Source organism: Thalassophryne amazonica, chromosome 3 (assembly GCF_902500255.1).
Source record: "Thalassophryne amazonica chromosome 3, fThaAma1.1, whole genome shotgun sequence".
Classification (NCBI taxonomy): domain Eukaryota; kingdom Metazoa; phylum Chordata; class Actinopteri; order Batrachoidiformes; family Batrachoididae; genus Thalassophryne; species Thalassophryne amazonica.
This window is the reverse complement of record NC_047105.1, coordinates 131,873,803-131,899,605: the sequence shown is the minus strand read 5'-3', so window position 1 is coordinate 131,899,605 and position 25,803 is coordinate 131,873,803. Positions and strand designations below refer to the sequence as shown.

The following is a 25,803-nucleotide window of genomic DNA, read 5'->3' as shown; positions in this document are numbered from 1 at the left end:
GAACAGTTTGTGTGAAATAAGTTTTCTTTAAAAATCTATTACCTCACAAAAGGAAAACAAAACATCTGATATGCTGTACAAACCTCATTGTAGGGGAAGAGTTCATCTAGTTTAAAGGCAGTCCCAACACGCCGTCGCACCTGAGGCGCCTTCTCACCTGAGCTCAGGGGATACTCTTTTGGCAATTTCCCAGTGAGCTCCTGCAAATGAGAACAACAGAAGAGTTAGATGAGGGAAGAGACAGAAAGCATGCTGTTAATGAGAGGTTTGTTATTAAACTATAAGTCATTTAACTGTTGTGGATGTGTCACAACGTTTTGGGCTTCTGTGACAATTTTCAGACTTCCTGGAACTGATGACTTGAAGTAAGGTGTTTGCAGGTCAATGTAGTAGGGCAGTGAAGAGTTCAGTTACCATGCTGGAGTAAATGCTCTTTGACAGTTAAAATAAACACAAGTTTAAGATTTTACATGTTTTTACATTAACTTTCAATTTAAAAAAGTACTGTGATTGACAGCAGTCATCCTGATTCAGACTGCTCAAATGTGTTCTGTCTGCTGCCAACTGTTTTCAATAACTATTTGCTCACTACTGCAAACTCTTATTGTGGAGGATACTGCAACAAAGAATCCCTCTTCACATATAAAGCTATTTATTAAGCAATTTGAAATGCTTTTAAAATGAAGTAACTTCTTTCATATCAAAATGATGAACACAAAAGACAGATCCGGTCTGGGAGCAAGTGCTGGTGCCAGAAGTGCTCAAGCCCCATCCTCCAGCCATCAAAAATGAGGCTCATCTGGAAGATGAAAATTTGTAGTTCCCTGACTGGTGGCTTGAGGCTGGTTCCAAAAGAAAGTACCTTCTCATAGAAGCCCATGTGAAAATGTCCAAATTTACAGCAGGAATAAACATGTTTACAATCTGTTGCCCAATTTTTTTTTTTTGGTCTCTATAGCTATTTTCCCCCTCTATGACGACTTTATGTGGATAAATTTTTTCTAATGTCTTAGTTTAACGTGTTTAAAGCCATAAGGTTTTATATAACTGCTGAGTGGATCCTTGTCATTTGATTGGTGCTTTGTATGTCACATGACATGGGTTAATTCATCCCATTTGTGTTGCATTGCATTTAGAGTGCAGCTTGGTTCCATTTAGAGTGCAAATTTGGTTCCATACGTACCACTGCACTCTGCACGTGCACACGCGCTTGTCCTTGTGCACATGCACAAGGACATGGGCGTGCTTCCCGTTCCCTGTTTTTACCATGTGCCACAGAGTGAAGTAGTTGGTGGACGGAGTGTGCTTCCCGCACCTAGTTTTATCACGTTTCATGACAGGATTTAGCTGCGTAGTGTATTGAGTGTGCTTTATGTAATGCTACAAACATGTCGACCGCGTTGGTGCACGCGTGGAGTGGCTGTTTGGCTCCTCTGAGCCCCGAGGATGGCCGTAATCTATGCCCATCATGTCTTGGGGCTAGACACTTGAAACAAGCACTCACAGAAGATGCTTGCTTCAACAACAACCTTTGTCCCTCAGACCATCAGACTGTACTCCTCACTCAGGGGGATTACCAAGCCCGCAGACTCGGTAAGCGCATCGGAGGCAGTGAGAGCGAGGCCTTACTGCTACAGCAAAGAAAAGTAGTCATGACCTAATCTTGTTTGATAAGATCGACACACTAGCCTCTGAGATTTCTCAGATGAAGTCATTGCTCCTTAAGCCCCTTTCACACCAGATCTGCTTCGAGTAGCATCATGACGATGCCAAGTTGATGCAGCCTAACACCACAATACCGTGAGGGACACGAAGAGCAACGCAAAATGGATGCCAAAAATTAAACATGTTCTTTCTGCATTGAGCACTGGATGCAAAAAGGAAGTAGTTTTCTCGCAAGTTAAGGCAACTTAACTGGATGCCACACTCATTACAATATAACCTTACCCGATGCCAATTTATGCTTCCTGCTATGCTCCATTGTTGCCGAGCTATAAATCACGTAGGATTGTTGTCAAACTTTTTATACACAATGCAGTAAAACTATACCGTTCAAAGAGCATATGAGAACAATTAAAAGAAAAAAAAATGCTCAATGCAGCCTGGCTACAGCTCCTCCAGCTCACCTCCTCACGTTTTCTCATGATTGTGTCAAATGAAGTCCATACGTCCTGCTCACAGACTGATTGCCAGAAACAGGACATGTCCACATCCAGTATACTTCTAACGGAGGACATCTCCACATCCACTCATGGACGTGTGCACATGAACGCCAGCTACAGCTCCGCGGTCACAGGAAGAATGACAAACTTTTAACAGCAGGGGTGGTGGCCAAGTGGTTAATGTGCTTGGTTTCAGTTCAGAAGGCTCTGGGTTCAAATCCCACCCCTGCCACATTTCTCCATGTAATGTGGAGTTGCGTCAGGAAGGGCATCTGGTGTAAAACCTATACCAATTCAACATGCAGATCCACCTTGGATTTGCTGTGGCGACCCCGAGTGCAAACAAGGGAGCAGCCGAAGGGACTTACAAGAGCGCACACCTGCAGTGCTACACAAGAAGAAATATAAACTAGAAGAGAAATCAGAGAGCACACCTGCTGATTTTACAGTCTGTCTGCAGCTGACCTCCTCGGCACTCTCACCTCCTCAATCTTCGTTCCCCGCTGCGTGCAACTGATGCAGACACAGCATACTGTATGCAACTTGAAGCAGGCCCTAGCAGGCCCTGTATGCAACTTGAAGCAGGCCCTTTAGTCTGTAGCCTCCTGCGGTTTCTGCTATTCTTTTGACAGAGCAGTTAGCCCCTTCCTGTGAATATAGTGAGGGCAAGCTGACTGCCCCCACTACCAGCCATTGTGATGAGGATGCCATGTCTATAGGGGCTGTCACAGTGGCGTATTCGTAGAGCTGCTCATTACAGCGTATCGTCTACGCTGTAATGAGCAGCTCTCCGCCCACTTCACGTGGAGTTTTTTCTCAATACGTAGCAGTATGTTGAGGGCTACATGCGTAGGATGGAAGAAATTAAACCTGTTTAATTTTCTTTGGTGTACAGCACAGCATGGAGTCTTCACGCGAGAACATGCAGCGCCGTGCTACTGTCCACTATTGTGAGCCTGCCCACGCTTCATCACAGTACTGTACACCACTTCACATCTCCCTGTTGTTCTTCTGGAGCTACAAATACTGCAAGATTGTTGCTTCACTTTATCATACTGGACTCATTATATATGAGGACTGTTTCACTGTGTCGCTTCATCGTTTCATAAAAGCGCTCTCTCTCTCTGTGACAGAGAGAGAGAGAGAGAGAGAGAGAGAGAGAGGTTTTATTTTGAGGAGTCCGAGTCTCCTTAAAATAAAAGCACTCTCTCTCCTCTATCAGACTTCTTAAAATAAAATAAAAGCGCTCTCTCGCGCGTGCTCTCCCTCCCTCTCTCTCTCTCTCTGTGTGTGTGTCTAATCAGAGCTGTGACTTTAAAATAAATGCGCACTCGCTGCATGTCGGTGCGCTCATCAAACGACCTGATCGATCAGTCTGATCACAGCTGAAAAGAGCTGTGACTTTAAAATAAACTCGCATTCGCTGCATAAAAAAATAAAAATAAAAATAATAATAATAATGTTAAATTACTCTGTTTTTGAGCTGCACCACACCATGCAGTAGAGAACAGAGCGCACTTCCACAGAGGCAGAAAATAGCACTGAAACTGTTGCGGCATGGCACACGCGACTGTGTGCACACATTAAAACGCGAACACATGCAGCTGCAAGTATGAACAAACACTGTTACAGGCTGAGTACGTGCGTATTTTGGGCGTATTTAAATGAAACACAATGCTGCAATGAGCAGCTCTATGAATATGCCACTGTGAAAGCCCCTTAACGCAGCATCTGACTCTGAGTGATTATTTAGTGTGGGCCAGACAGGTCAGTTTGAGGGCCAGGAAGAGGGAGGCCATTCTCCTCTGGATTCCCCTCTGATTGGCATTCTCAGTCCCTTGGATGTCTTTTTAAATCCCTTTCCTGTTTTACACTGTTCAATTAACTTTTCTCTGACTATTCTTTTGCTTTCCCTATGACTCAGAAACTACAAGCGTCAGTGCAGCACTGGATAAAAGATGCAAGGGATGGTCAGGAGCCTCGTAACACACTGACCTTTTATATACACACTGATTACAAGAAAACAGATCACAGGTGAGGATGGTTACCTTTTGTAACCATTCAAACCCATTTGTGTCAACTTGTGTGGATGTTATCAGGCCAAAATCACCAGGGTATATAAACTTTTGATCTGGTCATTTGGGTCGTTTCTGTTGTCTTTATGATTTTAAAACAGTAATCACTGTTGTTTGACAATAAATGGCTTCACATAACCACTAACCATGAGTGAACGAAAATGTTTTTGTGTTAATATTTACATTCTCTGAAATATGACCATAAAAATTGTAACATTCTGCAAGGGTCTGTCTGTCTGTCTGTCTGTCTGTCTGTCTGTCTGTCTGTCTGTCTGTCTGTCTGTCTGTCTGTCTGTCTGTCTGTCTGTCTGTCTGTCTGTCTATCTATCTATCTATCTATCTATCTATCTATCTATCTATCTATCTATCTATCTATCTATCTATCTATCTATCTATCTATCTATCTATCTATCTATCTATCTATCTATCTATCTATCTATCTATCTATCTATCTATCTATCTATCTATCTATCTATCTATAATATATATATATATATATATATCTATATCTATATATATATATACACACACACACACACACACACACACACACACACACACACACATATATATATACACACACACACACACACACACACACACACATATATATATACACACACACACACACTTTGCACTGGCTCTACCAATTAAACTGCAAATTATAAAAAAGACAATGCTCACACAGTCGAGGGAATTTTAACATTGCGTTACATTTTAAAACTACAATGGATTGCTACATCATGAGCATTACTAGCTTGTAGATACAGATGTGCAGCGCTTTTTAAAACAGTTTATCTTATCTCTGTATATTTCTGAGCTTACCATCAAATCAAATCAGTACTGATGCAAAATTTCTTTTCACTTGGAAACACATCACATCTCAGAAGATGCAGACATACTATGCTTTCAGTATATCTTTAAAATGACACAGAAGACACTCACAGCTTCTCTCATGCAGAGCTTCTTCAGCTCCTCCAGTTTCTGAGTCAGTGTGTCCTGAAGGGCCTTCTCTTTCTTCTTCAACTCAGAAATCTTCTCTTTCTTCTGTTCATCACTGACCTCAGAGTCAGCAGAACCTACGACAGCCACACATCTGATTAACACCAAATTATATATATAAAAAAAAAAACATCACTCATCAACTCCACACAGAGCAGGTTCATTCTCTCCATCATACCAGCAGAGATGAGGCTTCCATTGCTGGCCATGATGAACTCATCTTTGCTGTCAATGTGGGACAATTTACTGATCCGGGGGGTACAGATCTCTGTCAGGTCCATGGCAATGTCTCCTGAACTCCTAGCTGTGGTCATCTTTGCCTGTTTAGAAGTAGAAAAAAAAAAATTGTTAGTATTGTAATGAAAACTCACTGTGATACACGACACGGTGGGTTAGCAATGATGCCTCACAGCAAGAAGGTTGAGGCATTTCCTGCCCTTTCCATGTAGAGTTTGCATGTTCTCCTTGTACCTGTGTGGGTTTCCTCCGTGTACTCTGGTTTCCTCCCACAATTAAAAACATGCTTATTTAGGGTCTGTTCCTTTCTCTGCCCCTGACCAAGGCAGAGTTGCTACATCTGGAGTTGGTCCCTGGGTGCTGGACTCTGGCTGCCCACTGCTCCTAGCGGTTGGATTGTGTTTAACTGTAATTAGGGTGGGTTAAATGCTGAGGAAAAATTTTGCTGTATGTATGTACAATGACAAATAAAGGAAATTATTATTACTAGCATGTTTCAAGGGTGGAAATAAATTAAGCAAAGCTTGTATAATTAACTGGAATGGTGTGTGGGTCCAGAATGTTCTTAGAACCTTAGACCTCAGCAAATTTTAGAAGAGGAACTCAGCCCTTTTATTTCCTGTTAATTATGTAATATTTTCATGTTAATCTACTGTCTTAATGTATTTATAAATTCTTTCAGTTCTTGTTATCATATACACATGATTATTATTACAGTATTACTTCTATTTTGTCACTTGCTTTTTAAAAGGACTGCAATAAAAATAAGTGTTTTCACTTTCTTGTGTCATCCATGTATTTTTAACGTATTTACAATTATATTATATACTTACAATGAACTTATTAAATAAAACCACTCACCACACTCACATTTTTTATATAAAGATGATTTACAACCCCTGCTGGAATGGCGTGTGAGTCTATAATGTAGTCAGCAACATCTATTGTTCAGTGTTGTTAGTTAATATCCGTAGCTTCTCCAAAAATATTAGTCCTATCAATATTCCATTTTGGCAGCGTTCATCCTTGACTCAAAATACATAAGCATACCAATGGCAAATGTCAGCTCTCCATAGTTTCTCTGTGAGCGAAGTCACACGCACTATCTTTTCTGCAGTCTGCCGCAAGCAGATGTTTCTCATTTTAGACAGGCAGAAGCAGAGATGGTCACGGAAGACATCAAATAGACTACAGTTTTCACTCATGGTACCGGCAACATTTAACTTAACTCACTCATGGTAACAGCAACATGAGACTTAACTACACTGACTAAACCAATTCAACTCCAAAACACAATAAATCAATAACATGAACAACACTGCTAAACTAACATGAACCACAATAACAACATTTAGAACCCCCAAACCCCAAACTCCAATGGTGCAATGCAGCATGATGTCCATTGTTTACTGGTTAGCTAAAATTACTAATTTCTCCAAAAGTATTTGTACTATCAACTTTCATTTGTCGCAGCATTCATCCTCGACCCAAAATACATAAGCATACCAAATGTCAGGTCTTCCCGGTTTTTGCGTGTTCGAAGCCATACACTTGCATGCACGCAAACAGAGGCCATTAGCTATTATAATATAGATAGTCCTCAGTAACTCAACAGTACAACAGTCCAACCAGTCAGCATCGGCTCTTTTCTTGGACAAGGCACCACCTGAACAACCCCAACTGACTGCAGCCTCAAACACACACACACACACACACACACACACACACACACACACACACACACACACACACACACACACACACACACACACACACACACACACACACACACACATTATATAATAGGCCCAATATTTAAATAAACAAAATAAATAAACACTTGATGAGGTTTCCAGGCACGCAGATGATATTGTTTTTGGCACCTTTCCTTCCAGCCTTTAAAAAATGACTTCTCAGCTCTCAGTTCAGGTCCAGTAATAAAATCTGACTCTGCGAGACACCAACAACTGGTAATGTACCTGCCATTCCCAACACGGGGCTACCAGTGAGGGACCTTTTGATACTGAACTTGTTCAATGTGTGTATGAAGTACATCGACGTGTCATGCAGCGTTTCACTTAATTTTCTATCTGAACTGATGTTTTTCACATGTGAAAACAGCGTATTTAGAAATCGCTCTCCTGACTGGACTCCTCTGAAAATGCTAGTGTCGTGTTTCAGTGTTTTTAAAAAGGGTCACTCAGACATTGTCAGGACCTGTGAAGCAGTGGTTTTCTGTCTTTCTCTCAGCTTGCTAACAACAGCACTTCAGATTCAAATCACAAAGCACCAAATAATGAATTTGGATACTCAAATGTAATGATTATTATGTTAAATTTTTGAGGTTCACTGATGATAGAGTGGTCAGTTTAGCATTTATTGAAAACTATTAAATATAACGCAATGCTAAAATACCGTCGGCCGTATGAGCATGTGAGTGATTCTTAGACTACGGGCACTTATTATGTCCTTTGATCATATTGTATGAAAAACAGAAAACGGGAAATTTCACACTTTTATAGTTATCTTTACAATGAAAGTGTTTTAAGAAATTTGTTCTAGTAGTCTATGATGACTTTTTCACCTTTTTTCAGCATCATTATATGCAAATATTGCCGTTTTGTGCTTGTCCCACACCCAGACTTTTGATCTTCAATGATAAAAATGGATGGTAAAAAAAAGTTTTTTCTAATGTTTTAAAATATCAGTAAAATAACCAAAACATAATTGGGGTATTCAATGTCATACAACTGTTGTGATTTTTTTAAACAAAATGTAGTTGTCCCACACTATTGCCGTAATTTCCACCACAACACTGTAATGTCCCTTTAAACACTTTGTATGAAAGATTGTTTGGGTAGTTTCTATGGAGATAAACAGTGACATCAGAGCACATGTATATAGAACCAAATCACAACAAACAGTTGCCCCAAGGCGCTTTATATTGTAAGGCAATGGTGTGGTGGAAATTACATTTATAAGGCCAATAGTGCCCATCGTTAAAGAATCACCCATGTACCTTTTTAACAGCATCTGCAGGAGGACGTGTGTGTGTGCGCATACATGAGGTTTTGAAAAGAATGGAAGTTACCTTTGACCACACACTGACGTCTGCGAGATGTTTTGTAAATCACCTCTTAAAACAGGTGAAGGTTAGCCATCTTTGAACTTGTCCAAGTGTCTCAAGAATGTTCCCTGTGAATTTCAAGTCTCTGGCAGTAATAGGACTTGACTTATGCTGAGCACAGCCAGACGGACAGAAGAACAGGCACAAAGCCTTCGCAATACCCGATGGCCATATTTTGATGGCCTCAGGTATAAACTAAAGATAAAGCTGCAACATAATCTACATCTCTACTGTTTACTCTAAAGTTCCCTATGTTTCAAAAGTCAGGTTTATTTTATGGGCAGCAGAACTGATAAGGGGTTTGAAAGGTAAGAAACACTCACTGCTCTGCTACAGAATGCACTTCCAAGAAAATAAAAAGGCTGACCAATCACAAAAACTGCCTCATTGTCATTATTAATTTTATTACAGTTTCACATATTAATCAAAAAACTGTTTCAGCTGCATAGAAACAGATGGAAAAGTGCAACTACAATGTGAGCTGGATTGTACTTAGTACAGTGAATATTTAAGTGCATGTATGAAGGTGAAACCTTCCTTCATCAGGCAGTCTCATTTGTTCAGGTGAACAAATGAGACTGCCTACACTACAAATGACTTTTATTCTAAAGAATTTCAGTCTGTCTATGCCGTCAAAGTGTTAAGCAGTTCTCATCATGCGATCAAGAGCCACATTCACACATGTGTACTTGAATAAACCAAGACAGTTTGGTATAGACATGTTCTCCCAGTCGCTCACACACTGAAACTGAACGCACAATGTTTTGGCATTAAACATTTTGATGGTTTCTGATCAGGTCTATGGAGGTATGAACTACGACAAGGAGAGAATGTAAACACTCACTTTGCTCTGCTTCATGTCCAAGTAGAACTGGTGCTGGCTGATGGCCATCGCCCAGATGGTTTTAATCAGAGAGTGGCTGGCGTACCATGTGTGAATAACCAGGCCAGTCTGTCCAAACGTTTGCCTGGTTACTGTTCTTCTGTCAGTGACCATTAGAAACACATTCAAAATGCAAATCCAAGAAACAAATCTCTAAAAAGCACACAGAATACACTAAGTAACATGTAAAGGTGCCCTGACACTTGCACGACTTTGATCCGTGCACTTGCGCGCACATTGTCATAACGATCCCAGCTGCTGTGTTCCCAGCTGGACGCTGTGCTTTGTTCCACTGGCTGCCGTGCGTTATGCGCTGGACACTGCTTATATAAAATAATTATTTCGTAGCAGATTAATCATTTTCTCTTCGAGCTGGCTGTTGAAAACACCTCTAATTGCTTCCGGAATCACACAGGGCTGTTCCAGCTGGAGCTTTTATCATGCACACTGAACGAGGTGGAGAAAGCATTTGGAGCCGTCTAAAAAGGTAATTATTTGTCATGTCTACATTGTCATGGCTTGGTAAAACAGTTGCATGTTCTTTCCTTTTTGTGAGCAGCTGTAAAAGTACGTTTATGATAAATTTAACATCTCGTTATCGTTCGGATGAGCTGCGCTCTGATGCAGTGCGCTGACGCAATCACTCGCACTCACACGAAGTGTTTTTGACTTGTTTTCACAATGTTCACTTGAAGTTCATGTCACTAACGCGTGATGGACATTTTGAACATTTCAAAATTTTCTTTGCGCATGTGCATGAAGCCATGCACAGTTTACACCGTTTACAACAAGTCTGAGATGAGTTTACTCTTGTGCATGGCAGAGTATGTGCAAGTGCAAGGATCAAAGTCGCGCAAGTGTCAGGGGGCTGTTAGTCACACTGTGACGGACTGAGGAAACGAATGAGTTACAGATAAGAAATTGTGATTTCTGCTCATGTCCATTTTTGTCTTGTTTAAATCCTTTTCTCATTCAGTAAATGCACTACTTGTCAGCTGATGTCCGATGCGTCTGTCGGAAAGTTTTGTGCATGCTCAAAACTTTTGAAAAGACATCAGACAAAGACCTTCCCCAGTGGCTGGACATTTGTTTACTTTAGTGTCCTGTACTTGTTCATTCACTTGCCAGTGGACATCCAGTAGATGTTAGTTTTATCTGTACTTTATCTGTTTGTCTTCTGTTCCCATCTGGAAGTGCCGCGCACCTGTATTCAGTGATTGTCCGCTCATTCCATCAGATCCCCTATCCACCAGAGATTAGGTGATTTTTGCCTCTGGACAAATTATTACAGTCTGTTATTAATCAATTTACTAAGCCCGTTACAGTATTAATACACTTTAAAGGACATGTTGTACGTTTTTTAATGTCCCAGTTAGCAACACGACATCAAAGTATTCATGACTGTAAGTCTCTCTGTGCAGATGTGCTCATAATTAGTGGTCTCCGATGTTGTTTATTCTTCTACCCGAGCAAGTTAACAGGTGCATTTACGAAAAATGTCTTACTCGGCAATTATCGGCGAATGACATACTTATTAGAAAGAGCAGAAACATCTGGTGGTTGACAGACAGAGCAAAACTAATGCAGTAATGTCTGATAATGAAGCTTTGGAACTTTTCTTTGAAAGTGATGGCTCAGGTTTACCGAGGAGACAACACACTTCACCCCAAAACTCTTAACATTTTCAAAGTCTGTTGGATTTTGGAACCTAATTCTGGTGACGCAGGACGCTGGTTTACTGCTGCTGTGATCATGATGGATGTGAACTGTCTTTACCAAAATGTTTTTAAAGACTTCCTGGACATGCAGATGTATGTCTCATATTGGAAAAAACTCAGAAGACGCTATTTTCAGGAGATAATGGGCTCTCTAACGTGCCACAATCGTGACAGAATTTGAGCTGATGGACATTATGCGCGCACGCAATCAGAACCTGAGGGCTAGTGGACCTGGACATTCTCTGGCCAGCCATCTGTACGTGAGGACTAGTGGAACTTGAAAATGTTCTCTGGCTGTCCATCTGTGTTGAGGACTAGTGGACCTTTAACCCCTTGGCTATCGGTTGTGCGGTTGTGCGCTCACTATGCATGTGGGGGGGCTTCTTTGATGTTGTGTACTTATTATTTTGAAATCTTTTCAACTGGCTGAGTAGCAAGTTTATTTTGTCATTCTTTTGTTTTGTGTTCCTTTCAATGGAGCTTTCAATGAAAGTAAAGTTTTTATTTTACTTTGAGAGAGTGGAAATTTGGATCTGAATCTGTGTGTACATTAGGCTTAATGCACAGTTCAGCTGTTAATTGCGGCTTTGTACATGACGTGATCAGAAAGTGTCAGATCTGATAGATGTGATCTGTGACATTTCACGTAGATTTCACGTAGGGCTGCTGCAGCCATTTCAACCTGCATGTCAGCTTGCATGTCTCCGTGACATTGTTTTTCACAGGCAACATGACTAGGGATGGGTATCGAGAACCGGTTCCTTTCGGGTATCGTGAAGAAATGATTCGGTCCACCGACATCAATAACCTTTTTGCTTAATGATTCCCTTATCGGTCCTTCAGCGTGGCCATTGTTTTGGGGCGTGTTTGTCAGGAAAATGATCATTTCTCTACACTGATTACAGACCCTGCAGTGGGTCTGTAATCAACTTTTCTGCAGCGTGGTTTTGCTTTGAACTTTGAATCAATCGAAGCAGTGCTTCGATCTGGTGTTTCGTTGATTCACCGTTTTATTTTGCTTTATCTTAAACTCACCTTTAACTGGTGCAGACTGAACATGAAGGGGTGCTGGCGTGTAAAATTGCGCAAAGACAATTTTGAAATGTTCAAAAAAATCCTTCACGCATAAATGTTGTGCTACATGGCACGATCTAATCGCCAACACGACATGCAGCTCGTCAAGTCGAGTAAAGAAGAAGTGAACAGAGCGAGTGGTGACATCAGCGGATCGCATCAGAGCACAGCTAGTCTGAACGATTATAACTCGATGTTAAATCTGTCATAAATATACTTTAACAGCTGCACACAAGAAGGAAAAACACACAACTGTTTTACCATGACAATGTAAACATTACAAATAATTACCTTTTTAGATGACTCAAAATGTTTTCTGCAGCTCGTTAGGCGCGCGCGTAGCTCAGGTTAGAGCGGTCCTCTGTGATTCAGGAAGCAATTAGAGACATTTTCAGCTGCCAATTTGCAGAGAAAATGATCAATCCACCACAAAATAATTATTTTATATAAAAAAGCATCCAGCGCAGAGCATGTGGCAGGCAGTGGAACAAAGGACGGCATCCAGCTGGGAACACAGCGGGTGGGATCGTCACAACGATGGGCGTGCAAGTGCGTGAGTCAAAGTCATGCTCATGTCAGGGGGCCTTAAGGATAAAGGTGCTCTTATGTGAGATATTATGATAGATTTAACATCTCGTTATAATCGTTCAGATGAACTGCACTCTGCGCTCTGTTCACGTCTTCTTTACTTGACTTGACGAGCTGCACGTCGTGTTGGCAATTAGATTGCGCCACGTTGCATGCCATCTATGCGTGAAAGATTTTTTGAACATTTCGAAATTCTCTTGCTGGCGCCTCTCTCACGTTCAGTCTACACACGTTAAAGACGAGTTGACTCTCCTGCACACAGGTCGTGCAAGTCACACGACACAGGTCGTGCAAATGCATGTATCAAAGTCATGCTCATGTCAGTGAAGTAAAACATACAGCCACAGATAAAACTGGAACACTTCGAAAACAGCAAGCACACATATTAAAAGTCATTAAGACAGAAAAAGTGATTTGGCTCCTCTGACCTGTGTGGGTCGTTCACTTCTACTGCAAATTTCTTCTCACGAAAATACAAATTCTCCAACTGCTTCCACTGAAACAACTGCAGAGATAAAGAGATTAAGAAAGTGAAGGGAGGGGACAGCCAAACGACTGATGTAGATTTTACACGTTTGTACCCACACACATGAATTTCTTTTAAGTGTCTCATAAACAAAGATCAATCCTTGCAAAGGCGCTACACTGAGTTGACTCTGCTCACAGCAGCCAGCTGTTTTTGGTCTGTTAAACTTACAGTATTAGCATAAATATAATGCCTGAAGCTGTGAGAGGGCCCCAGTGGAACAGCCTCTCAGGTATGAGTTCATGCATGCTGCTGCTGCACTAACAGCGCCAGCTCCTCTTTTCATTATGCTGAGAAGGAAGAATACTGAAAACAGAGCAGGAGGACTCACACTTTTCAGAATGTTACATCTGCTCTGTGATACGTGCCTAACACATCTGGAGACACTTGAATGTGAACATTGTTCTCTTCCCTGCATTTTCTCAGAAAAGCTTTTTAAAAAGCTGCACAGGAGCAGGGGCAGCTGGGAACATGGAAGAGAAAAAGCAGAACCCTTTCACCTGATAATGGCCCAGGAGACATGAAATCATCTTATAACATTGTACCTTAGAGAGAGAGAGAGAGAGAGAGAGAGAGAGAGAGAGTGCCTGTATTTAGCAGACAGAAACCAGCTGAAATAGCCCACGAGGACAGAACTGACAGAAACATCCTAATACGAAAAAAACAACACAAACAAACAAAACAACCATCTGACAGTTAAATGTTAGGTGGACAAGGTGAAGGTCTTACTGTGAAAGGTATATTTCTGTGTTTTTTAAGGTCCAGATGAATTGGCTTGGTTTGTATGAAATCCTCTGGCTTTTCCACAGGAGTACAGCTTCTTTCAACAATACTCTCTCCTGTCTGCTCTCAGATAGGTGTTGAAAGCGTTTCAACTGAGCTGGCCTCGCCCCTCTAACCCCCCCTCCTCTGAGTGACATGACTCACACTGCCTACAAGGCTTTGTAGTTTTTTCTCTCTCTCTCATTTTGTCTCTCTCTCTCCTTCTCTTTGACACCATCCCCTTCCTGTTCCAGCAGACCAGATGAACGGGTTCTGCACAGCCGAGCTTACCTTGTGCAATTATTTTATTTCAGCTTAAGTATGTTTTCTGTCATTCACAGTTACGCAACAAATCCTCAAAGGAACATAGATGACAAAATTATTCACGTCTACCTGTGTAATAGAGCTCTTCATGTTATATCATGAAAAAATAAAAGTTGTGAGAGACTTCGCACCACATGTTCTTTTTGTTCCACTTGGGGTTTTATAGGTGCAGACCAAATTTGAACTCAATCAGATAAGATTTAGAGGTCCCCAGAGTGACACATTTTCCTCTCCCTCCACTTGCAAGGCAACGTCACCCTAACAGGAGACGACTCTGATGCCATTATTTTTCTTTTACAGGTACATGTGATGGCTTCTAATCACAAAAGGTGGTGGTTGACTGGTCACGCAGAGGAGAACATGACTGGATTTACTCTTGTTTAGGGAAAATTGTTGCTTTGTGGGAGACCCCTAAACAATGCCCAACTACAATAAAATTTGGCACAGATCTTTTATTTTATTAGTGGAACAAGAACAACATGTGGCCCAAAAGGTTTTGTAAATTTGACATTTTGAACAGGTCTACTGTGTAACTTTTTTAATACTACAAACAACACTCAGACAAATGTGAAAAGTCTGGTGCGAAGGTCTAATCATTAATAATGTAGCGTTCATGGGAATTAATCAATGCAGTAAAGTCTGGAGGAGCAAAATTCATGCACTCTTCCACTTATCCATGTATCACTCATCCCAGCCACTGATTGTGAACCCTCAAAGTTGGAAGACGACATTAAAAAGCTTCAATAATAACTGTATGGAGAATTCATATGTACGTATATGAATCCAACATATGGGGGTGGCGAGTCCTGCTGGGGACGCAGTCTGCTCCGCAAAACAAGGGTCAGGGAAACGCTTTCATTTAATACACAATCCCTGTGGATAAACCCCTCTAGCTTAAAGTCCACAAAATGAAAATGCTTAGAATATATATTTTAGTAAATTTGTTAAATTCATAAGAAGGCCATATAATATATCCCAAACAGCAACAGCTAACTTTTAATCAGTATCTTTAGTCACAGTATTTATGAAATATGAATGAATAAATAACATGTACTTTATTATGATACAGCCAATAGAGTTGGCCGTGATTTGTTAAATCATTCGTTTTTCTGAGAGCGTTAATTGGGGAAAATATTGAGGAACATGTTGGAAGATCTTTCTAAAATATATATTTAACTGAGTTAGTCTTTACGTAATATGTTGTAAACTTGGCTCGACATTAGCTTGCTGTTAGGTACAATGTCGAGGTCCTGACAGTGAACCAACAGTTAGCATGAGCAGAGGGAGCAACAGGATTTATAATGTGCTTAAAAATACATACATAGATACAATATACACGTTATAATAAATACATACATATTCATGTTAGCACAAAACTCATTAGCGTAATGGGATAACATTACTGATGTTAATGAAACCTCATTAGCATAATAAGCAAATGTTAGCGTGAGCTGTCCTGAAGCCTTAATTATGAGCAATGAGATTGACAATGCATTTCAAAACACACATTTTGCTTCAAAAGTTCTTATTATACATCTTAATCTAATTTTATATGTTGCATGAAAAAAATGACCACCTATCCATGTGTAGTTTTTGAGTTTGTTGCTAGACAGACGACCTTGTTGTGAAAGTGTAGGAACACGGACCCACAACAGGGGGCGCAAATGAACCGGCAATGGAGGAGTCAAATAACACTGTTTTTACTGATGTGAAAACAGGCACAACAACACAGCCGATTACAATATTGAGACTGAGTCCAATAACAACGGTGTCGTGTGGGCAGGCTCGACGATAGGAGACGTCTGTCCAAGTCGAACCGGAACCAACCCGATTTCCTCTGCCACCGAACCCCGGGAATACTGGAGCCGCCAAGTCCCGAATCCCCAGGTGGCCACTGCCTCCGCTCGTCGGATCCGGTACTGCTGGCAAGGAACAAAAACAGTCAGGTGTGGATGCGGCTGCACCCAGCAACACGGAGGGTGGAGAGTCCACCTCCACCTCTCGTTAACAACAATACAGGAGTGTAGGAAGGTGAGTACTTATCCAACTGTTGTTCAGTAGTCAGCTGTCCTACAAATGCTCAACAAGGAATACAACAATGGTTATTTATATGTTTGGGCAGAGATTGTTACCTCTTTGATTAGGCGATATCTCGGTAAATGAGGTGGAGATGCCGTCCTGCTGATATACCTCCCGGTTGATTGGAATCAGCTGTCTCCAGTGATGGGTGACAGCTGTCATCCTGGCTGTTCCTGTAAGGCGGCAGCGCCCTCCGGTGCCTGGAGCCCGCACTCCAGGCAGGGCGCCCTCTAGTGGTGGTGGGCCAGCAGTACCTCCTCTTCAGCGGCCCACACAACAGACCTAACAAATAACACACATAGATCTGTACCCTAGAGAATTATGATATGGATACGACACGCAAACCAAGGTCAAACTGTCAGCTTTGTTCGGTAACTATGAAGAAATGTTCGGCTTTCATTCATCCAGCTGAAGTCACACAGGGTCTTGCCAAGGATACAACTCTACTAATTTATGGGTTGGTCATCACTGAGGCAGAGCAAGCAAACCCAAACTATTTATAGCCACACGATGGCTGTCTGTTGACTAAACAATGAACAAATGTGAATGTTCTGTTAATTGCACAGCAAAACACACACACGTGTAAGATGAGACCAAACCTGAACTCCTTGGATGCTCTAATACAACCCAGAAACACCATACCAACAGTGAAGTTTGGAGGTGGGGACGTCATGGTGTGGGGTTGTCTTTCAGCATGCTGCACTGGCATATGTCATGCAACCCCAATTCCAATGAAGTTGGGACATTGTTTAAAATGTAAATAAAAACAGAATACAATGATTTGCAAATCATCTTCAACCTATATTCAATTGAATACACCACAAAGACAAAATATTTAATGTTCAAACTGAAAAACTTTATTGTTTTAGTGCAAATATTTGCTCATTTTGAAATGGATGCCTGCAATATGTTTCAAAAAAGCTGGGACACTGTTATGTTTACCACTGTGTTACATCACCTTTCGTTCTAACAACACTCAATAAGTGTTTGGGAACTGAGGACACTCGTGACTGGGTAAAAAGGAGCATCGCCAAAGTCTCAGCCATTCACACGCAAAGATGGGGTGAGGATCACCACTTTGTGAACAACTGCATGAAAAAAAAAAATAGTCCAACAGTTTAAGAACAATGTTTCTCAATGTTCAATTGCAAGGAATTTAGGGATTCCATCATCTACAGCCCATAATATAATCACAAGATTCAGAGAATCTGGAGAACTTTCTACATGCAAGGCCAAAAACCAACACTGAATGACCGTGACCTTCAATCCCTCAGGCAGCACTGCATTAAAAACCAACATCATTATGTAAAGGATCTTACCACGTGGGCTTAGGAACACTTCAGAAAACCATTTAACCAGTTAACACAGTTCGTCGCTACATCTACAAGTGCAAGTTAAACTCTACCAAGAAAAACAAAAGCCATACATCAACAACATCCAGAAATGCCGCTGTCTTCTCTGGGCCCGAGCTCATTTGAAATGGACAGATGCAAAGTGGAAAAGTGTGCTGTGGTCTGATGAGTCCACATTTCAAATTGTTTTTGGAAATCACGGACGTCGTGTCCTCCGGACAAAAGAGGAAAAAGACGATCCAGACTGTTAACAGCGCAAAGTTCAAAAGCCAGCATCTGTGATGGCATGGGGGTGTGTTAGTGCCATCAATGCTGAAAGGTACATCCAGGTTTTGGAGCAACACATGCTGCCATCCAAGCAACGTCTTTTTCAGGGACGTCCCTGCTTATTTCAGCAAGACAATGCCAAGACATTCTGCACGTGTTACAACAACGTGGCTTCGTAGTGAAAGAGTGCGGGTAATAGACTGGCCTGCCTGCTTTGTGTGCATGAATGGGCCAAATAAAATCACACCTGAGCAATGCATGCAACTAGTTTCTCCATACAGGAGGTGTCTTGAAACGGTCATTAAAAAAGGCTTTTGCATGAAGTATTAAATAAATTTCAGTAAGCGTGTTCAATATTTTTTCCCTGTGGCATTCCATTTCATTACACATAACTTAATTTCTGTACTTATTTGTTTTGGTTTCACTGGATCTATGGATTACTTGGGCTGTTACCAACATCTGGTAAAAAAAAAAAAAAAAAATCATGTAAATAGCACCGTTAGAAATATATTTACTGAGCAAAATAGTAACATGTACAATATTTACAGTGCATCCAGAAAGAATTCACAGCACTTCACGTTTCCCACATTTTGTTATGTTACAGCCTTATTCCAAAAAAATGAAATTCATTTTTCCCCACAAAATTCTACCCACAGCACATACCATAATGACCATGTGAAAAAGGGGAATTTTGCAAATTTATTAAAAATAAAAAAGCTAAGAAATCACGTGTACGTAAGTACTCACAGCCTTTGCCATGAAGCTCAAAATTGATCTCAGGCACATCCTGTTTGCACTGATCATCCTTGAGATGTTTCTGCAGCTTAATTGGAGTCCACCTGGGGTAAATTCAGTTGACTGGACATGATTTGGAAAGACACACACCTGTCTACATATAAGGACCCACAGTTGACAATGCATGTCAGAGCACAAACCAAGCATGAAGTCAAGGAACTGTCTGTAGACCTCCGAGACAGTATTGTGAAGCATGTGAAGCATGGTGGTGGTTCAAATCCCAGCCTAACTGGAAAATCACTATGGGCCCTTGAATAAGATCCTTAATCCCCTAGTTGCTCTCGGTGAGCTGTGGGCACCTTGCATGGCAGCAGCCTGACATCAGGGTGAATGTGAGGCATTATTGTTGTAAAGTGCTTTGAGCGTGTGATGCAGATGGAATATCACTATATAAATGCAGTCCATTTATACAAGCTTTGCTTCATTTATTACCACTGTTACCACAAAACGTCAGCTACCTATTTTGTAAACACTAACAAATCTAGAGCCCATGGATCCCCACTGGCAACATGCTAATATACATTATGATGAACAGAGTGAACCCGTTTCGACCTCTGAGGTCAATGTGTGTTTCCTACTCAAAAAATGTCTTTATAATGGTTGTTCCATTCAAAAACCAATCATATTATGGAGAGACACTCAAATTCATACTTCCTGATAGCTATCATTTACAGTAAAGGCCTCCTGACACTTGCACAACTTTGATTCACGCACCCGTATGCAGTGTGTCATACTGGTGAGTAAACCCGCTGTGAACCGGTGTAGACTGAACGTGAAATGTGCGCCGTCACGTGGAAGTGTGCAAAAGGAATTTTGAAATGTTAAAAAAATCTCTCACACATCAAAGTCATGCGACAAATGTGAAATGGCTGTGAACGTTGCGTGATCTACTCGCCAAAACTACATGTTGTTGATGCACGTTGATGCTTGATGGTGCTTGAGACGGCATGCGCAGCTCATCAAGTCGAGTAAAGAAGTGGGGTTGCGTCAGTGCACCGCATCACAGAGAAGCTTGTCTAAACGATTACAGAGAGATGTTAAATCTATCATGAACATACTTTTACAGCTGCACACAAGAAGGAGAGAACATGCAACTGTTGTACCAAGCCAATACAATATAAACATGACAAATGACCTTTTTAGATGGCTCCAAATGCTTTCTCCAAGTTGCTCAGCAGGCGCACGTGAGAAAAGCAGCAGCTGGAGTGCTCCTCTGTGATTAAAGAAGCGATTAGAAGCGTTTTCAACAGCTAACTCGGACAGAAAATGATTACTCCACTACAAAATAATTATTTTATATACGCAGTGTCCAGCGCACAATGCATGGCAGCCAGTGGAACAAAGCATGGTGTCCAGCTGGGAACATAGCGGATGGGATCGTCATGACGATGTGCGTGCAAGTGCGCGGATCAAAGTCGTGCAAGTGTCAGGGATCAAAGTCGTGCAAGTGTCAGGGCACCTTAAGTTATACTCCATCCACTTTGCCAGATCAACTGCTGTGTAGAAACTCCACTCCTGTGAAGACGAAACCATTAAAGGAATCTCCTGTGACTACTGTTAAATCCACAGCCAAAATATGTCAACAATGTGACACTCCTTAAACTCTACAAAGGAGGAAGTGATGCCAGAATGGATTTATTTACCATGTATGTGACAAACTGACTTGTTCTGTACCCAGTGTATTTAAATCAGCTCAGAAATACATTAAACATTTTTTCTAAGTATTTGAGTAGAGAAAGTATTCCTGTATCTTCCACCCTTGATTTTTCTTAACTAATCATTAACAGCAGATGGAAATGTGCCAGAAATGCCTGTGGTTCCAGATGGGCCAGGCTGTTCTGAACCAGATCACACCCATAACCCCAGGACCCCCCAAAGACAGCACGCCACAAAATCGCACAGAGATAAAATGTGTCAAAGGCCCTGAGTCACACGCCTGCACAGACTGAGATCTGCCCCACCCTGCACATACGTCATGTCTCACACACACACACACACACACACACACACACACACACACACACACACACACACACACACACACACACACACTAGACCTGTTCAAAATGTCAAAATGTTTCACTAATAAAATAAAAGGTCTGTGCCAAATTTTATTGTAAATGAACAGTAACAAGTATCCCCAAACAAGCAATCCAGTAATGTTCTCCTCTGGGTGACGAATCAATCACTACTTTTTGGAATTAGAAACATCACATGTACCTGTAAAAGAAAAATAATGGCATCAGTCTCTTCTCCCACTAGGGTGACGTTGCCCTGCCAGCGGAGGAAGAGGAACATGTGTCACTCTGGGGGACCTCTAAATATTATCTGATTAAGTTCAAATTTGCTCTGCACCTATAAAACCCCACGTGGAACAAAAACAACATATGGCCCGAAGTCTCACAACTTTTATTTTTTCATTATATAACATAAACAGCCCTAATACACACACAAACACACACACACATACAAACAAAGCTCATTTTGAAAACAGCAGTGTTTTCCTTTGAAGACAAGGCTCTTGTGTGATTTGGCAGTTCTTCTCTAAAGAAGGTGATCTAGTCAATAACTGTATCTGGTAAACTATACATCAACAATCTCACTGCTGTGCCCCAAATTCAAAAGCCCATTCTGAGCTGAAAAAAGTGCTCAATCCTTTCCCAGAGACGTGCTGCTTTCCAGAGTTATAATTACACCTCCCACAAGAAGAAGGCGCTGAGTGCAGATTGGCGGCTGTGCACACTAAGCTCATTACTGCTGCGTTCAGCAGCACTTCCTGCTATGTCCACAGGTTCTTGCCATACAATAGCAGCTACGGCTGCTGTAATGAATAAGACTGAGAAAACGCTTGGCTGACACACTACTGCATGATTCTGTGCTCAAAGAAAAAAGTTAATATTAAACACCACCACATTTTTTCCACTGATAGTTTTCACTCTGACTCCTCCACAGATTAACACCATTAGATCCACCGTGAAGGTACAAAGCAGCTTTCAATAGCTTAACCAACAGCTTTCTTCAAATTATGGCACATTAACACAAATGTAATAGCACCATCTTCCTAGCTTTGTTCAAAATGTACTTTTTCACTTTTCTGTTGTTAAAGGATACAAAAGCTATACGGAGAAGCCACAGATGAGTGTGCTGTCTGCATGAGCAACAGGTGTGACACATCAAAGGCACAAAGCTGACACACGTACCAATAACGGTGCAAATTAATTCTTATGTTGTGTCACATGGAGTCAAAGCTGCCTCAGAGAGAGAAACACATTGATGGAGATTTCACATGAAAAACTACATTAAGATGAAATTACCTTTCAATTTAGGAAAATTACCAAGGACATTTAAGGAATGAAGCAATTTAAATAATCTAAAGCAGGGGTTTTCAAAGTGTGGGAGAGTGAGCCCCCCCAACTACACACAATTTCAATTCAACATCTTTGTGTGTTTATTCTTATTCTTTTACACATTTTAAATATATTTATGTGTTTTAAGGAACTGTCTGTGAATTTACTTTGTAAACATTTTAAACATTTTTTTTAAAGAACTTTCTATTCTTTCACACATTTTACACCCTTTTCAAACATGTTAAATATGTTTGTTTTTTTTTAACTTTCTATTCTTCTATTTTTACCCATTGTCATATTTTAAACATTGGCTTTTTTAGCATTTAAACCTCTATGTTTTTAAAGTCTTTGACATAACTAACACATTTTAACATAAATAATATTAATTAAACTTTTATATATATTTAGTCTCTCATCTACGCTCACCTCTTGTTTAGTGTGAGCAATGATTCTGGGTCTTTGACGCGCACAAGCGGCTGATGCGGGGCTCTTCTTTTTTGGTTGCCCCAACTCTGTCTTTTCACTGAGAGATTTACACACTAAAAAATTATCCATTTTGCTCCAGGCATGTTAGCCAACAATGTGTTCTTTTTCCTTTTTTCCCCTTCTTCTTTTGTTGGTTAACAGTGTTTACAATTATTTTTTTGCGACCCCCCCCGAAGAACTCTGGCGTCCCCTAGGGGGAGCATGCCTCACTGATCTAAAGCAAGACGTAAAACTAACATTCTGTGGTGTTGGGAGAACAGACTTTTTATGTTAACTTAAGTTCTGTTTTGACTGGAGTGATTTAAAATGGGGAGGTGGAGTCATGTAATTTTAGTGTAATATTTATGGCCAACTCAAAAAAAATAAATAAATAAATCCCAGCATAAATGATATAAATCACTTCTGCATTTTTCGTTTTTCAAATTGGTGTTCTCTGCTGTTTGACAGAAGATGTTACACCCTATTATTATTACTGGCTGTTTGAGGTCTGTGTGTTTACGCCAAAGCAGAGCAGGTGGGCAGAAAACTTGATTAAGATGCACAGTGAGGGAAAGCAGAACTGAGGTGCTGATCACATGATTTCAGAGACTGTAACCGTTAACATGAGTGAACAGATTGATACAGAAATTCTGCATAAATAAAAGTTGGCTTCTGCTGGTGCCAAGTTGACTGTCTTTCAAATAGTTCTTCAAGCACCATCACACTTCAGATAAACCATAGAAAACTCCTTCTCCACAGAACTTGACAAAATATTCACTGACGTGTGAATTTGTAAGAGGTGAATATAACCCAATGTCATTTTCACAGATCAATTTACTGATGCGCATACTCACACTTGGCCTGGTTGCCTTGTACTGTGCACAAACACGATTATGCTTTGAATTTAACTGTCTGCCATCCCCACTCCTCCACCGGACTGTGCTCACACTAGTGCTGGGCTGAAATATCGATTTGTCGATTTTAAATTGATTCTCATTTTAATTCCCACAGATCGATTCATACATCTAAAGATTGATTTAAATAAATATATATATATGAGGTCTGTTAGAAAAGTATCCAACCTTTTTATTTTTTTCAAAAACCTGATGGATTTGAATCACGTGTGCTTGCATGAGCCAACCTTGAACCTTCGTGCGCAAGCGTGAATTTTTTCACGCCTGTCGATTGCATCATTTGCTTGTAAGTGTGAGGATGGGTGGAGTCTCTCGTCGTTTTTTCTTTGCAAGGAAAATGGCGGAACGACTGGAGCAGTGCGACTGCATCAAATTTTGCCAGAAACTGGGTGACAGCCAGGTGGAAACCATTCGGATTATTCAGACGGCTTTCGGTGACGATGCTATGAGCATCACACAGATTAAGGAGCGGTACAACCGGTTTAAAGACGTCCGCACAACGGCGGAGAGCGAGACACGCTCCAGGTGGCCATCAACATGCTGAAATGACCAGATGATTTTCAAAGTGAACGCTATGGTGATGCGGGACCGTCGTGTGACTATCCGAGAAATTGCGGAAGAGGTGGACATCAGAACTTTTTCGGCATATTCCACTGTGACAGAAGATTTGGCCATGAAAAGAGTTGCAGCGAAATTCATGCCAATGGCTTCGGCACAAAGCTGACGGAGCAAAAGCGCCTCAGTGTTGAAGTCTCACAGGACATGCTGTGACATGCCCACCTCTTCCACAATTTCTTGGATAGTCACACGACTGAAAAGCCACCGAAAGCTGTCTGAATCTTCCGAATGGTGGAAGAGGTGGGCATCATTTTTCGGAGTCCAGCATGTCCTGTGACACACACACACACATATGTACTTCCAGCCAGCGTTATAACAGTGTACCTAAAAAAAATTACGCTGCAGTTAAGCCGTTCCTGATGGTGTGTAAGGGGAATGATAATTTCTCAACATTGATTGTGGACACCCTGGTTCTGATTCAGAAGCAGTACATCCTCAATTTATTCATCAACCTCTATCAAAGCCATTTAAAGATGTAAATCATGACTACATGTACACTACAGGGACTATGTTGACTATGAAGAAAAGAAAATCGTCCACCGTTTGATTCACACAGTAGGGTTTTTTTGTTCCTCATAACATGCCATTTTCGCAGGACAGTGCACAAAGGTTCTCTGGTGTGGACTGTGGGAAAACCTGCAGGCACGAGTTTTTTAGGGGAGACCGGGGCCATTATCCCCCATCAAAATTCATAACTCTGTGAAACACATTTTGAGGGACAAACTTTTTGAAGTAGTATTAATATGTTGCATAACTAGACAATCAGGTAACATCTAAAAAAAAAAAAAAACCGCTTTAACCCTGTGGAATCTTGGCTATTTTTTTTCCAGCACAACCTCACCTGTATGACTTTACAGTTTTTCTTTCAGTCTGACATGCTGCATTAAAACAGTGACCCTAAATTCACCCCAAAACCTAACATTCGAATCAGAAAAAAGTTAGTTTTTTTAAGGTGAAAACCAGACATATGTTTAACGAACCAGTTTTATAATGCTGCATTTACACATAACGACAACAAGTCACGAATGCCACGAAGTACACATTCTTGGCTGCTGATCACGAATGTGATGATTCGGGGCAGAGGCGTTAGGTGTCCTCAGGAACTGTTGCCACCTGTTACCACGTGTTACGATTAATGGCACGGGTTGCTGGAGAATTATCAGGAACCATTACGCACGGTCAAGAATAATGTTCCGCGTTGTTGCACGCTACTGCGCGTAACAGCACATCGTTTTAAGTTCTGTCACGTTGTGAACGAGGTAAATTGTCTCCACATACACACCCATATTCATCCAACTGTTGCTAACAATTCAGATCACTCCAGTTTTTCAGAAGAACTTTGTGACTGCATGCGTAGTTGGGCTCTGTGCCATGGAGTGGTGCAGAGAGGAGGAGGAGGAGGAGACGGACAGAGACAGATGTGTGGCTTCATGCGGCTCTCGTCTCACGCGTTTTCCCAAACATCAGGGTCATGCAGCAGGTGGAACA

General features: G+C 41.2%; 1 protein-coding gene across 1 annotated transcript in view; it reads right to left on the bottom strand.

The window, feature by feature from the left end:
* Positions 1-25,803, bottom strand: part of frmd4ba (FERM domain containing 4Ba) — a 152,095-nt gene that overhangs the window by 30,415 nt on the left and 95,877 nt on the right. Inside the window, exons 12-16 of the mRNA XM_034167457.1 lie at positions 13,295-13,371; positions 9,448-9,586; positions 5,418-5,559; positions 5,183-5,316; positions 84-200 (exon numbers count right to left, since the gene is read on the bottom strand). Coding sequence (XP_034023348.1) covers positions 84-200; positions 5,183-5,316; positions 5,418-5,559; positions 9,448-9,586; positions 13,295-13,371 — 609 coding nt within the window. The remainder of the gene's footprint in view (positions 1-83; positions 201-5,182; positions 5,317-5,417; positions 5,560-9,447; positions 9,587-13,294; positions 13,372-25,803) is intronic.